The sequence below is a fragment of the Tyto alba genome, unplaced genomic scaffold (genome assembly GCF_018691265.1).
Source record: "Tyto alba isolate M040663 unplaced genomic scaffold, T.alba_DEE_v4.0 Super-Scaffold_6, whole genome shotgun sequence".
NCBI classification, from domain to species: Eukaryota; Metazoa; Chordata; class Aves; order Strigiformes; family Tytonidae; genus Tyto; species Tyto alba.
In genome coordinates this window covers 20,351,359-20,367,286 of record NW_024881327.1, presented here as the reverse complement: position 1 = coordinate 20,367,286, position 15,928 = coordinate 20,351,359, and the positions used below count along the sequence as shown (strand labels likewise).

General features: G+C 42.4%; 1 protein-coding gene across 1 annotated transcript; it reads right to left on the bottom strand.

The window, feature by feature from the left end:
* Positions 1-4,009: 4,009 nt before the first annotated feature.
* On the bottom strand, positions 4,010-6,777 carry SLC25A4 (solute carrier family 25 member 4). Its single transcript, XM_042807930.1, has 4 exons — positions 6,578-6,777; positions 5,848-6,334; positions 5,207-5,347; positions 4,010-4,858 (listed from the first exon to the last, which is right to left on the bottom strand). Exons 1-4 carry the CDS (start codon positions 6,686-6,688, stop codon positions 4,701-4,703), a joined length of 897 nt encoding a protein of 298 aa, XP_042663864.1. The 5' UTR covers positions 6,689-6,777; the 3' UTR covers positions 4,010-4,700.
* Positions 6,778-15,928: the final 9,151 nt, after the last annotated feature.

Below are 15,928 nucleotides of genomic sequence, written 5' to 3'. Positions count from 1 at the left end.
TTGCTTCTTCATTCAAGTGAACTGCCACACTGTTTTGCCACAGTTTCAGGTAGGAGCTTGTCTCTCTGCTGAAGTGACAGGATTGCCAGTTTGGGTGACAGCACTGGTGTCTTGATCTCACTACTATGAGAAATGGCTCGTGGTGCTTCTGTCATGTTTTTGCTCTGGAATTGACCCTGCCTCACTGTGGGCTTTGTTTCTTCCAGGATAGGGTTCTGCTGTCTTTCTACAATACTGAAGGTCTTAAGGAAGGCCCTAGCTCAGATCACTGACTATCTGAGAACAGGAAGCAATGATGTATCCCTGTCTGCATAGGTGACACGTGAAATGCATTTTTCCAAGCAGGCCACTGAATCCTTTTAGAACTCACTTTTAATCCCAGCGAATCTGAGACTTGAGCTAATTTGGAAGAATCACACAAGGCCATTCCTCATATGGAATGTATAAGCTTTCCCCTGTGCCAGAGCCTGTCTTCTATCAGATTGCTTGCAGTCTTTACTGAAGATCCTGAGGCATCTCTGCTGTCATCCTGCCAGTCAGATGAGGGTTTATCTGATTGTCCTAAATCCAATGACTGTCTGGATTTAGGTGTCTTCTGTGATGTATGTAGACTTCATGTTGGACTGTATTTTCCTGATTGATCATTATCTGATGAGTTTCAGAATAAATGCCTGCAAAAAGCCTGAGATGCTTCCTTCTAACAGGTCACCCGTAACTTTTCATCCCAGTGCTTTTCCTTGTTATCCATGGTCAATAGACAAAAATAACCTCCCACCTTCACAACCTCAGTAGCTCATTGAGTCACCTGGTAAGTGAGAGCTTGTGCTTTTTCCCTGGAGCACAGTCTGCACATCAGGGTGGAGATTAGGGCAGTGAGGTCACTTATATCAAGCCTTCTAGCTGTGCAGCCATGACTATCATATGCAGGCAGTAATGAGTATTTCCACTGTGATATATCAACAAGAAAATGGTGGAGGGGGAAAGGCTCCTCCTGCATCGAGGTGGTATCTCTTATGAGCCCAGTACACTGGGCATCAGGCTTAATCTTTGTGGTATTCACCTGCTCAGACTTGAGAAAAATAGTGGATGAACCATGTCAATTTTTCCTGATGAATGTGAAACATATAAGCAAAAGCTGCATCTGGAGCCATCTTTCAGGACTAAAACTAAGCTGAGGTCATACTGTTTCAGATAGCAGGGATTGGCAGTGCCTGTTTGTCTTCAAGATGCATGGTTCCAATACCTTGGTCAAGAAAGCTGCTGTCTCCTGGTAACTCCTGGCCACAAGACAGAATTTGGCAACATTGATCCTTGTAGCAGTCACTTCTGGTTCTAGGACTGTAGAGTCCTAAAATGCTGTTCTCTGTGATTTTTGTTCTAGGCTCTGACTATGTACAAAAATCATAGTTCTCTCCACTATATTATATGTGGTCAGAGCTTGGAACAAAAATGACAAGTTTCAGTTCTCTCCACACAGTGGTTCTTAGGACCAGAACATGCTATTGAGAGATTTTGCTGGTTTAAAGTGAGAGGGACTTCGCGGGGGGGAACACAGGTGGCTGAGATTTGCCACCTGGGGAATGCTGCTGCTTTCCCTGGCATCCTAGGCTGGCTGGTGGTACTCTGCATCTCCAGCTGGGATTCTCCAGTAATCATTAAACTATGGCATCCCTGCAGATGGAGTGTTCTGGCTTTTGAACAATTTCGCAAGGTTTTTTCCTTCTGCTATGCTTCTCACCATGTCTTAAACTCTCCCCTGTGGCTTTTAGAGAACAGATGGCTGCTCCTATGCTGAGTGTAGGGCAAAGAGTGGAGGCTGTCACCTTCAGAAAGGTGTAGGGAAGGCTCAGTCTGCTGTCACAGATTCTCCGTCTCCTACTCTCTGCAGTAGGCTGTACTCTTTAGAGACAGGATTATCTTTCAGACCCACACAAACCTCCTAACTTCTCCTCATCCAGAAGATCAGTGTATCTCAGTTCCCTCCCCAGGTGGTGTCTTTTCAGAGCTGGGTAGTACAGTATATGCTGGATGGTAGGTGGGCTTTGTCTGTCTATGTTTGTAGGATATATTACCAGGCTATTCAGAGCAGGTTTCCCAGTGTTCAGGTGTGAGATGTAAGGGAATAATGGTCTTGACGCTGCTTTTCCCTGCATAGTTGCAGAAGTGCAAAGGAATGGGAGCAGTGGCATCAATTGTTTGTGACATCTGAGGTTCATCCGACTGGAGTTCAAGTAGCAATTAGAGATTATCTGCAATTCTGCAAAGTCTTCTATTTTCCAACTTTGCAGAGCTGACAGCTGCAGTTCAGGTTACACTTTCAGCAAGTGTTACACCAAGCGCCACAGACTCAGTGCAGAGCTGCTGTCAGGTGAAGGGATAGTTCAGTGACAGTTCTGAAGTCTGACCCCAAGTATCTTTATGGAGAGTACTGCCTGGAATCTGCCACAGGGTCTGCGTGTGCATAAGCAAGCATTCAGGCAGAAATAAGGAGTCATCTACCTGTAAGTGTTTTCTGTCTGCATTGTCTTCCCACAGTGGAATTTTCCTGCATTGATATTCCTTGCTATTATTAATAGCCTTTACTTGCCCTTTGTTTTGCCTTTTTTTTTTTTTTTTCTGGAATATAATAACAACTTTTGATTACACTCAGCTGAGGCTTGCTTCCTCTTAATTCTCTTACTGCTCATTCATACATAACACTTCCCCCTAAGGTTTAGTACCTCTGGCTATTAACAATATGTCATTGTCTCCAGTATCTTTGTAGCAAACTCAGATCTTCTCTAAAACATCCAAATGCCACCTGCAACCTTATCAGCGAGGTAAATGTGAAATGAATAGTCACAGTAGGTTAGCAGGCTTCTCAAAGCACCATTAGGAATGTGTGGACGATGGAGAAAAGGAATAAGAGCAGAAACATGCAGGTAAAGCTTTTAACAAAGACTACTGAAATAATAAGCACTTTGAAAAACAGTAGAAAGATTTTCTTTACAAACTTATGTTTCAATAGGTTGCAACCCTGGTTATTTACTACTGGGAAAAAAACAGACCCAGTATCTAGAAAAGCAAGTGTGACCATGAAAGAAGGGAGATAAAAGGGAGATAAAACCATCAGGACCAGATTGAGACCATCTTCCTCAGACAAAATAATTTATGCAATTTAAAAATAGACTATCATTTTTGGAACAGTTTTTTTCCCAAATGCTTCAGTTCTTCAGGTAGATAGATGTTGCTTCCAGATACTGTTTAGTAACCTGTACCTGTCTTCAGGGAGAATGGAGCCAGTGGTCTGAATCTGTAGCAGACACGCACAGCCCATAATGCTAAACGAGAGAGCTAGGGCTACCTGTATCTAACAGTAAATTACTTTCAAATATAGGAAAGGGATAACTGGAAAGCCGTATGTATAAAGTAGTCAAAAATGCAGCTAAAATAAAAGCTTATTTGGGTATTACCCCTTTTCCTAGGTGGGTATGTAGCAAACAGTTGTTTAGATATAGTCTAACTGAACCACTGAAAGAGATACAACTCACTTTCCCCCCTTTGCCTAATTAGAGCCTATTCTTCACCAAGTTCACAACTGTGCAGTATCTCAAGTTTAAAAACTATGTATTAAGCATCTTCTGATCTCACTAGTAATTAATAGTTCAAGAATGGTACAGTTGGAAGTATAGTGAAAATTCAGAAGCATTCCATTCTAGAATACATTTTCAAGTAAAGTAAGCAGCACTGACTTTTACTTCAAAGGGTAATACAAATGAATTGTCAAAGCAGCTAAGAGCATTGGGTAGTTGATCTGTAAGACAAGCAGCTGCAGCACCCTCTAGCTAAATCGATTTGGTTTTGCTATTGTAGAATTATCAATAACCATTCCAACTACCTAAAGGTCTGTTGAAAAAATTTTCAAGAGGCTTAGGCAATACCAGACAATCACTAATATCACGCTAATTAGCACATCACCTTAAAGGAATTGTACTTGTAATGTGGTCAGTGTACTGAAAACAAGAAAAAGTTCATTAATATATTAATTTATTTAATGATTTCCATTTTAGTTCAATTGAACATCAGAGCAGACAACTTTTTGCTTTAAGATACAGGGAATTTTTGAAACACTGTATTTCCGTATTCTACAAAGTATGTTTGAAAAAAATCAGACTATGGTTTTAACCATATGGTGATTGTATAATTCATGAGTGAAGAGGCTGCATTTAGGACCACAGCCTGGTGCTTCGGTACAGTTTATATTTTCAGATATGCTTTTCACTTAATATTAAAAAAATACAGCTTTAGAAGAAAACATAGTTTTAATTCATGTTATAAATGTCATCATGCTGCTGGGTAGAGACATCACTTAATAGCATGATCTTCAGAAATACCTGTTGTATTAAGAGTTCACCATATTAGATTTTTAAGCTAGGTAGAGACTGCCTAAGTTTTGTCTCCAGACAAAATGTATTACCTGAAATTTGAAGTATAATATATACACAGGTTCCAATACAAATGTTGGGAGGAATTTTCATACAAAATGTAACTGTGATGTAGTGGACAATTTTTAAATTATTGCATCCTCATCTCAACCAGATATGTTACTCAAATTTTATTCTGTTTCCCTAGGAAATACATTGTTGTCCATTACATCACAATTAGCATATTTTTTAAAAAAGTTGATTGAGAACAATTGAACTACATTATGATATTAAGTTTTAGACGTATTTCTTGATTTCATCATAAAGTACTAATACAAAAGCTCCGCCCATGCCTCTCAACACATTCGACCAGGCACCTTTGAAGAACGCTTTGGATCCTTCATCTTTAGCTATCTTCTTCCAGCAATCAATTGTGCCCTTGTACATAATATCAGCTGTGGAAACAAGACATAAGGTCAGAAGGCTTAAAGTTATACAGCAAGTCTGTTTCAATTTTTAAATATGTAAAATAAGGAATAAGCAAAATATAGCCAAGAATTTAAAATTAGGTAATCAATTCATGAAATGTGTTTTAATTCTCCACATGGAAATCAAACCAAATCAACTCTCAAACCCTTAAGTAGACAGAAATAACCTGCAATGTGTTTCCCATAGCTGGCTTTCTTTAAGGATTCCAGGAAGGTCATCAATTTTCCATAAGACAAAAATTACCCAGCATCTATCATATCTCAATGAAGAGATACTTCCTGCTGCCAGAACACCATAAGAGCACTTATTCTTACCTCCCTTTCGGCCAGACTGCATCATCATCCTACGTCGCACAGTATCAAAAGGGTAAGAAACCAGCCCTGCTACTGCAGTGACAGTCTGGGCAATCATCCAGCTCACTACGATATGCACATTCTTTGGATCAGGCAACATACCTGTCATCAAGAACAAATGAGCAGAGTCAGTACAGAGGGAAAGGGTTGTGGGAAAGATGGCTATGGAAGAAACAATCACCCCCAACCCTAGGAGTCACTCAGTCAAGCCTTCAACTTCTCCTTTCATCCATGTTTGACTATTAACAGGTACTACGAGTGAAAAAAGTTTATAGGACTGTTGGATTTTGGGATCTAAGCCCTTTTCACACTCCCTGAACAAAACTTTTCTCTGGCAGAACCCTCCCAGGCTTCTGTCATGAGCAACAAGCTACCACACAAACCCATCTGTACAAGCCTTAAGACAGAGAAAGAAACTGGAAAGTGTCCAAAAAACTGCAATCCCGAGGCTTCTGCTCAGAGCAGCAAGTCAAGCATATTCTAGCACTAGCACCCCAAATTGGTGCTGAGCCAAGCCCTGCTTGTCCTTGTATCGCCAATGCCCTAGAGCGCCTGTACAGGATGGATCTTCCCTTGCAGTCACTTCTCCACGCACTTCTTACCCTTGGCTGTGTCGTAAACCCCAAAATAGGCTGCTCTGTAGATGATGATGCCCTGGACAGACACACTGAATCCTTGGTACAGGCCCCTCAAGCCGTCAGACTTGAAGATCTTGACGATGCAGTCGCCCAGCCCTGTGAACTCCCTCTCAGCAGCTCCTTTGCCCACATCAGCCGCCAGCCGGGTCCTGGCGAAATCCAGAGGGTAGACAAAGCAGAGGGAGGTGGCTCCCGCAGCACCCCCGGACGCCAGGTTCCCCGCAAAGTAGCGCCAGAACTGCTTGTGCCTGTCCACTCCCCCCAGGAAGATCTGCTTGTACTTGTCCTTGAAGGCGAAGTTGAGGGCCTGGGTGGGGAAGTACCGGATGACATTGGCCAGGTTGCCTCTCCAGAAGGAGATGATGCCTTGCTCCTTGGGGATGCGGACTATGCAGTCGATGATGCCCTTGTACTGCTTCTCCGCCGTGATCTGTTTGCTGGCATGCTGGACCTGAATGGAGGAAAAGAAGGGGTAGGAGGGTTGAGAGGGGACACCGCAGGGGTGACCCCGCACGGCGGCCCGTTGAAGGGCACGGCCGGGGCCCGCCCCGGCTGCCCCGGTGCTGAAGGGCTCGGGCAGTAACCGGAGCCGGCCGAGGTCCTTCCCATATTTAGCCAGGCCGGCCGGCACCCACCTGTGGCGCAGCCCCGCCGGGCCCCCGCCGCCGCCCCCCGGCCCCCGCCGCCTTCTCACCTGCAGCAACAACTTCACTCTCTCGATGGGGGCGACAGCCGTCTTGGAGATGGCGGCGGCGATCCCACCGGCCAGAAAGTCCTTGAGGAAGCTGAGCGCCTGGTCACCCATGGTGGGAGCCGGTCCGACACCCCCCCTTGCCCGGAGAGAGCCAAAGAGCCGCGCACCTCCCCACCCGGCCGCCCCCGCGCACCGCCGGACAAATGGCCCCCCGGCCCCGCGCCGCCCCCCTTATACCCCGCGGCCTCTCGCGATAGGAGGAGGCGGCCCCCCGGGGCGCGGACATTGGCTGGGAACCCCCCCCGGGCCCGCCCCCGCTGGGGGGCGCGCGGCAGCGCCGCCATGTTCCTTTGTGGAGAGCCCGCGAAGGGCCTCAGGGCCTGCGGACGTTTAAAGGGCAAATTAAAGTTATCTGGTCGCTGCCGGGGAACGCTATGTCAGAGCATGTGCCTGCTGTATTAATAGCTCCCGGGAGGCACAGGAGGGGACGGAGGAAGCTGGCAGGAGTACCTCAGGCAACGTTAACTGTTTCGTGAAGGCCGGAGGCTGGCGCTGGGGTTGAAAGCTTGCCCAGAGAGGGCTGGATGTGGCGACCAGTCAACTCGTTGACTGAAGGCAACACGAAGAACCAGGAGTGCTTTAAGCCTTGGCTTCGTGTGCGTGGATTCACAGCGTGAAGGGTGAGGGGGGCTTGGATGCTGGGCAGGTGCCCTGGTGTGGGTGTCGTGCACCACAACAAAGGTCACCAGGGGTGCAGAGTCATCTTGGGCAGTGGTGCAGTGTTCATGGGCATCGGTAACCAGGAATAAGGTAGACCTCTCTTGAGTCAAGGACAAAGAGGGCTGCTTCATGTTTGATACGCTCTGTGAGCTTGCAGGCGTTGAGGTCTTTAAATACCCTGGCATGCTCCAGGACCTGGCTTTCCCAAAGAGGAGACAACGTGCCTTCCTGCATTGTACCCTCATTTCAACCCTGCAAGGTCAGACCCTCACAAGAAGTCTCAGTCAGTTCCCTCTGAAGGAGGGAGGGAGGGGAAGGGACTCCAGGAAGCACATACCCAGGCACGCTTAAGTTGCTTGACTCACACCGGGTGTGAAAGAAGAGTAAAGGCTGTAGTGAAGCCCTGCCTTCATTCAGTGTCTAGTTATTAGGGAAATGTTCAAGTCTCAAATGAGGATTATATGACTCCTTCACTAGTTCCCTGTTTCATCTGTTCTTTCTGGCTGACCCCCATGAGAAAGCAAGAGCTTGCAATTCACTGTTGGGTGACTTTGTCACATGGAATAGTTATGTGAAAGCCAATTCAGCAAGTTGCAGATGCGTACCTAGGAGTTTACCTTAAAAAGGCATTAAGATCTGCCCCTAGGACAATGTTATACTGAGGAACACACAGGGTAATGGGTCATGCTTTGATTTGATAATATGGTATTAACAGTGGAAATAGGATTCATCTTAATGTAGGTGCTAAAAGATTGGCCGTTCCATGAAGAGGTGTTCCCTTCAGGACAGCAAATATTTTCTCACTGACGTGTTTGTTAACATGAGTCAATGAGACTGTAAATTTGATCCCCAGTCTCTCTTGCCCTGTGCTGCTCTGAGATCTGTTGAAGCAGAGGTCTCTTCTCGTGAACCTCGGGTCTGGGAAGCAGAAGGCAGCTTTAACTTCCAGGAACACCCTTTGCACCTTGGCCATCCTGAGCAGATGGAGCCTTTCCCCAGCTTCTAAGAAAGGGGAAGAGAGCCCCCCCAAAGAGACCTTTTCCCAAGCAAAGACCGAAAGCAGGTGCAAGCAGGAAGCATAGGGGATCCCTAGAATTAGACTGTGAGTTGAAGGGAGTATTGTTTAATGTATGTAGCTGCCTGGTACCCTTGACCTTTCATTTTTCTTCCTCATACTTCACTCACCAGGTCTGCTATCTCCTAATTTCACAGGAAAGTAAATACCTCTTTAATGTCTCAGGCCTTCTACTGCTGGTTTTATACAGACCTGTGGGATGGTGGTGCTTACGGTTGCTGCTCGACTGTCCAGACTGATAAGATCCCCTCAGTGTGTGTGCTCAGGTGTCAGCCAGTGCCTGCTGACTGGTGTATGCTGCATGAGAGGTGTGAGAGTGGCAGTGGGATGCTACTGGGGAGGGAGGGGAGTGAGCGGCCTGGAGTGAGCCTGTAGTAGTGGTGTCTAGCCTGAAGGGTCTTTTGCCTTCCTCTCCCACACCATCTTTGGTTTATCTCGTTCAAATTGCTGCTTTTTTTCTTAATTACATTTTTTAGCTCTGTTAAATGATTTTTTATTTTTAGAAAAATTACATTTTAATAAAGTGTCTATCATAAGAATTAGGTTTTGAAGTTATTGTTGTGCATCATCATCCCACTCCACAGAAGCTCTTTGGTTTAATAGATACTTTTGTAGCACTAGTACAATTTACACATGACTGACAGAACTTAAAGAAAACAGTGCATAGGAAGTGAATAGCCACTTTCTCTGCTTCTGCTCTCCCTTCCCGGAGCCCAGATGTCTATTTCCAGGAGATACTCGGCTTCCAAACAGTTTTAACAAAAGCAGAGCTAGACCAGGTCATGCGTCTGCTACTCTGAAGGTTATTCTTCATTTGTTTGATTTTTGTTCCAAATGCCTGTTTTGATATTTCCTATATATAATAATGAGGCTTTTTATGCTACTTACTGTAGGAGTTGGAATGTATCCCATTAAGGAACTTACTGCTAACTCCACCAGTACCACCAAATTTGAGGATAAGCATTTCCAGTATCTGGAAATGCCATTTTAAGAAAGTGAAAGGAACTTTGGCTTTTCATACAGTTAGTTGGTCTTTGGTGTTCTATTTAAAGAATAGTTGCTGTTACTTTTCTGAAGAAATTATTAAAACGGTTTTGAAAAATGCAGGCTTTCCATTCTGAATTACTGAAAGCCAGCTGTTAAGCTTCATCTTCATTAGTTGTTTTGAGAAGGATTAACTGGCTTTCTAGGCTGAGTTTGGGAGTGCTCTGTACTGCTACCATAGCTTAAAGACACTAGAATTTCTTCCTAAAAGTTCTGAGCTAAAAATAATAACCTAGATCTACATTTTCAAAGAGGTTAGTGACTGACTGCATTGTGCTTTGATGTGTGAATAGCCAGCTTGAAACACTACAGGAGATCAACTTTTACGAATTACTGTGTACCCTTGTTTATTTGCATTTGCAAGACACTGAGTACCCTAGTGTTGAGGCTAGGTCAGACACAACATAAAAAAAGGTTTTTCTCAAAAGTCAGCAGTCTGTCTGACAGCAAACACAAGGGGGAGCACAAGGAATCAGTCAGATCATCCTGACCCCCAGCATAGGCAGTATATTGGCAAGATGCCAAGAAGATTGGTTTTTTTTTTTTATTAAGAAAGATTTGTAGGGTTGTAGTAAATTTCCCTTGTATAAGATTGGTTTATTTTGTGGTCAGTTCTTCCAAAGCAAGAAGAAAAGCACAGAAAAATCAAAAGTAAGTGACATTTTGTAAATGTAAGCAGTAAGTAATGTAGACTGATTTCATCATTTGGTTGATCTGGCTGTAGGCACAAGCCAACATTTTCACACTAGGCCATGCAGGGCTGTAAGAATAAACAAGGGTTGCTCATACTTGATGTGATAGAGAACCATTAGTCAGTGGAAAGACACAAAGATGGCAATAATGTGGTAATGATGGTGGGTTAGGTCTATGCACCGTGGTCTGGGTGTGTAATAGGATTTTAAGACAGCATTTTTCAGACCTGAAAGAAATGTTGTAATTAAAGTGATGAGAGCTTGCATCAAAGCATATCTGTGTGAGTGGACAGAAAGAAACACATTTCAGCCTTAATATGTAGGAATGGATCAGAATGATTTGTAACTGGTATGTGATACTCTCGGAGGAGATCCAAGTCAGAGATGGATACCCAGTGATGAAGAAAGCAAGCAGGAAGAAAGATGGAGAACTGGGGAACAACTAAAATCTCTTGGTTTTATCCATACTGAGGAGATGCTTCATGGACTACTCAGGTTTTTAGCTAGAAAAGATAGTGTTGATACAGAAAAGTTGGATCTGAATTACCACAATAAGAATAATAGCTATATTTGTGCCTGCGGAGTTGGTAAGAGTGAATAACATACAGGGGAAAGAGGCATGAAACAATAGCAGATGTCCTAGGACACAGGGGAAGCAGCAGATGCAGCTATTTACCTTAAAACAACAGTTTTACAAGTAGAAGGAGAATAAGAGAACCCAAAGAGGCTAAATGGGGATGAGAGTTGAGGAGAAATAACAGGGTTGGTAGTGATAAAGATGATCAAGAAAAATGAAGGAGTGTGGATTCTGAGTTTTGTCTTGGGCAGGTATTAGTGAGGGTAATTTAGCTGGATGTTGGTGTTACTTGTCTTAGGGAGGAGCCTTCACTGAGCTGGAGAGGAGGAAAACTGGACAGTAAGCGTAAGCACTACATCAAGGGTTGAAATGTTAGTGCTGAAAATAGCAGTGGGAGTCCACGTGGGATATGTTTGTTTAAGAAGCAGTCACTGAAGGAATAAAAAGGGAGAGAGAAAACCTGGCTAGGTGGGTAGAGAAAATTAGAGGACTACAGAAATAAACTACATCAAGAGGGCAGGGTGAGAGGTGTGGAGTAGCCCACAAGCAGGGTTAACCACATTAGACAAGGTCTCTCTAGTCTCTATTGGTTGATAGCTCTGGGGACTCTTGCATATTTTTCAGCTGCCTGCCTCTTCTTAGAGTTGTAGGGATTTGTGCCTTCTTACGTTCATGTAAGTCAGTAATTACCCTTTTGAATCAGTGATACAATATTGGTGCAAATCAGTGTATATGAGGGAATCTCATAGCTTTTTTTTTTCTGTTTTACTCAAGATTACTCTTCTAAACATTATTTTTGTATCAATGAGATAATGAGAGTACTTGGTCTTCATTCAATTCATTTTTTATCATCCTTTGTGTTGCAGTAATTTTGGAGTGTCATTTAAGTGGACCTTTTTATGTTTGTAATCCTTACTCTATTTGCTAAGTCGCCTCTGTGTGTAATTTTACTGTTCTGGATATTTTATCTTTTAAAAATCCATTGTTTCAGGCTGACAGATTTGAATTAAGTGAAATAATTTCAGTTATTTATTTGGATTCCATCTGTTTTTTCTGACAGTACATCCGATTATAAAACAATAATTTTCTTTTTAATAACAGTGTCAATGTTGTTAGCTCCTGCTCAAGTTGTTACCTCTTCCTGTCTAGAGATATTTTGTAGAGTTTCTCATTCTGTGATTTCAGTTTAAACTATTCTTTCTTCTTTAACTCATTCATAATTTTCTTGCTGACAGTATTTTTGTTTTAATGTATTGTGTGACAAACTGAAACGATTTCTGACAGCATTGTGTGTTTAACTGAATCACCACTTTGTGCTCAGTCAGATAACCTACATTGCAACAGCAAAACAGGGTAATCATATTTTTATATTACAGAAACAATTACAGGCATTAAGTGTAGATGTCACTGTTACACATACTTGCAACAGCTATTGCAACAATTTTAATAGAAATTCAACCTTATTTTCAAGTGAAAAACAATGAAATTACATCACACACTGGCTGAATCATCAATTTCTTATCACCCTATGTGCTAGTTGAATATTTACAAATACATTATAATTCAAGTAGAATTGATTATAATGCCAGACATGTTTTTATAATACATTGAAGTATTAATCTTTCTATATTTTGCAAGAAAATGGCAAATTAAGGCCAGCTCCACACCACACATTACTAAAAGTTTATAGCTATATTGATCAAGACTGTGGGAAAAAGTCACATACCTGGTTGACAGAGCTACACATGTACCTTTCCACTATGGAGATGCAGTTTGTATTGGCAAAGTAGTTCTTCTTTATGATACAGCTTATTTCATTTGAGATGCTTAGATTATGCTAGCAAAAAACTCATTTTTTTCCCAGATAAGCTGCCTCTCTGCTAAGGGGCTTTGTTAATAGATTAGTCTTATCAGATATGCCTAAGCATTTAACAGTTTTCCATATTTGCTCATATATTTTCCCTATTCCTGTATACGGGATACCTCCCCATTGAAGCAACAGATAGTTAGCTGTTATGAATAGATATTTTTAGTATGTGCAGCCTAATTTCATGTCGTGTTGAAAATGAAGGAATGGGGCCATTGCTCTAGAAAATATGGTATTCTGATTTAACTGATTAACTGAGGTTGGTGAAATGGGACACTGAAACAAAGGGCCTGGATTCCTTTTAAATTATAGTCATGCAAGTACCAACTTTAATTTTTTTCCCAGCTGGGATCCTTTGCTATGCCAGTGAGTTTTCCTTGTGAACCATTTCCCTCTAAAACTACCTGGAGCAGAGCTAATCAGGACTTTGCAAAGAACAGCATTTTTTTCATTATAACTTATCCAAATCATTAAAGCATAAGCAAGGAATATATTCATTTGAGGAAAAAATCCTCAAGCCCAGCATATATGCAGGAAAGAGAGAAAAGTCTGCAGAACAGCCAAAACCTCAGCAACTGGGAGGCCAGTGTTGAAGACAGTAACCATACCTCTGAGGGGAGAGAAAAGTGGTTAAGACAGTCTTTAGATGTCAGGGTTTATTCTTTCTGCCTTGTGAACAAAATCCAGAGGTAAAAAAATAAAAGGAAAAAAAACAATAGAAACAGAAACGAAACAAAACAGAGAGAGGGCTAAAGGGATAGAGGCTGGGACGAAAGTACTTGAGGGTACAGATGACAGAGGAACACCCAGTGATGGAAACAGGTAAAGAAGACAAGGGTGAGTGTGTCCTAATGGGCACCTTTCTTTGATTATCCTTGGCATTGTTTGTCTTGAGACCAGTGTGACAGAGCTTTGTTCCTTTCTCTTCACTCTGGCTTCTATCTTAAATTATGTTAGGCTAATGACCTTAAAAAGTTTCCGTAACTGGAACATCCTCCATCTGCTTTGTTGGTTGGGCATGGTTTCTGTTAGATCAGTTCTGGTTTGTTAGTCTGTGATATTTATTATTATTCTTGTTAGTGTGTAAATATGAGTTAGTCTCATAGTTAGCTTAATTAGTCTAATATTTAGCAGGTGAGGTCTTCATTCTGTCTGTGGGTGTTTTTGCTGAGCATTTTATTTGCAGTGATCTTGTCTTTAACTTTTGTTAACGTAATAAAAAATTTTGTGTAATAAACTGGAATATCTGTTATTTTAGAACATTAGTCTTTTATAGGTAACAGTTGGTAAGTCATTTTCATGCCCTCAGTGTCTGTATCACTGAGGAGGATGCGGGTAAGAACAGATTCCTAGAGAGTGGCTGCCTGTTTCTGATTCCATGGGAAAAGAGACCTTTTAATATTTTAAGTCATAAGAAAGAAAGGAAGATACTGTATTAAAATACATTCTTAAATGTTGCTATATTGCATGAAATTAATATATATATAGTATGTACAGTTGTATTATAGGTAGGTATGAATTAATATATGCTGTAAAAATGTCTTATAGGTGAACCTGTAGAAAGAATTGTCCTTTCACTACATTTAATTTCTTCTCATTTATAGTAGGATACAGCAGTGGAAGAAACCGAGCTATTATCTATCTTCCATACAGCTATAACGGGAAAAAAGAGAGGGGATGTTCTGAGTATATATAGTGGGAAAAATGGAGATTGTGGGAAGAATCATTCAGACGTGAAACAGTCTTGAAATAGTCAGACTGGGATCAATTGACTGGGATCAATTATCTGGACTTTCTAAGATACTTCCAGGATCATAGTGACAGAGGGGTCACCCACAAGCTGTATGAGTCTGCTGCTTGAATATTATTTACCTTTCCTTTGAGATGTTACAGTGTTGTAGACTGGCAGCCATTTTCTGTACGCAGAACTAGACCAGTGGCTCTGGTCAGAAGTAACAGGTCAAATACGATAGATGGGTCTTTATGTAATTGAAAATAGTCTCTGTGGCTTCCATGCATTTCCATCAATGCCATGCTTCATTTTTGTGAGGCATTTTTAAAGTTGCAGGATTTCTCATTCACTGGTAATAATCCACAGACAGGAAGAGCTAGAAGAATGAAAAACTGTGAGACAGCAGCATCCCTGGTACCCACAGCTTATTATACATTTTTGTCTCCCATTCTGCCCCTCACCTCTGCCAAACAGGATTTCAAAAACCCTTAAGCAGAGCACTCCTCTTCCCCTTTTTCCTCCACTTCTAAAAGACCCTCACTTCTAGAGAAGAAGAGATCCCATTGACACGGCTTTTGGGAAACCTACCCTAAGGCTGTGCACTTTCTCCTACTGGGCACTGCTCAGCAGAGGAGGTTGTTCTCAGCTTTAAGCAGTAGTAATGGGTGTGGGAGGAGGTTGGTTAGAGCAGGGGATGAGAACTATGCATTTACATAGGCTTCTTTCCCTGGCTACCTCTCCACTCTCCAGCATGCGTGGGTTTATTTTAGCATTGGCCTTCTGAAGTAGGATTAATTTTCCCCTGAATAGGTCAGCCTGGGACAGAGCCAGGATCCATGGCCTTCCATAGCTGGGGTGACTCGGGAAGCCGGAGATACCTACTAAGTAGACAGGGCCTCTAACTGCTGGGCCTGTGCCCAGTGCCAGGGAACTATCCTGGAATAACCTTTCTGATAAACAACAGAAAAATCTGTATGGAGTCGTTTTTCAGAAGCTGGTGTCGGGCTGAACGAGGCTATAGTGCTGCCCTCTGCTGTTGGGATTCGGGAAAAACGTAAAAGTGATAAAATCCGGCAAAACCTTTACAAAATATATCTAGGAAAGCAGCAGTATGTGAATACATGAATTATTTCATCCTCTCATTTCATACAGTGCTTCAGCCGGTTGAAATTTGCCCTCGTATCTTCACTACCAGTTCAGATCCCAGCAACAGAATGTAGCTAATAGTTCTCTTGCTTTTTAGCACTGGTAGTGTCCTCGTGGCTGTGCAAAGCATCTTGTGACCCAGAGATCATACTTCCTGGCTTGCTTGTTTGTGTTTCAGTGTGAAGAGGAGATGCAGAGGAAGTAATTTCCATCAGTAATTCAGATTTTTGTAACCTTTCTATTTTTCTTCTTATTATATAGAATTATTAAATTCATTACTTACAAGTACTTGAGATAAAGTTGTGTAGAAAGCTACAGCCATCCAGAATTACTCTTGCTTAAGTACAGGATGCATAGTGTCTAGGACTTTTCTTCCATAGCTAATCTGTCAGCCAGTGTGGAAGCAAAACAGAAGTAATCCGATATTTCCATCAGAACTAGAGGGAAGTGCCATTGAGGAGCATTTGCTAGCCCTAATGCAGTACACCCCTGCTAGAC

Bases quoted from the DNA above. Each gene is read 5' to 3' on its own strand.
- SLC25A4 (XM_042807930.1), bottom strand. From the start codon at position 6,688: ATGGGTGACCAGGCGCTCAGCTTCCTCAAGGACTTTCTGGCCGGTGGG. The intron at 6,335-6,577 runs GTGAGAAGGCGG...TCCTCCATTCAG, and splicing joins GAGTGAAGTTGTTGCTGCAG to GTCCAGCATGCCAGCAAACA. The intron at 5,348-5,847 runs GTAAGAAGTGCG...TCTTGATGACAG, and splicing joins GGTTTACGACACAGCCAAGG to GTATGTTGCCTGATCCAAAG.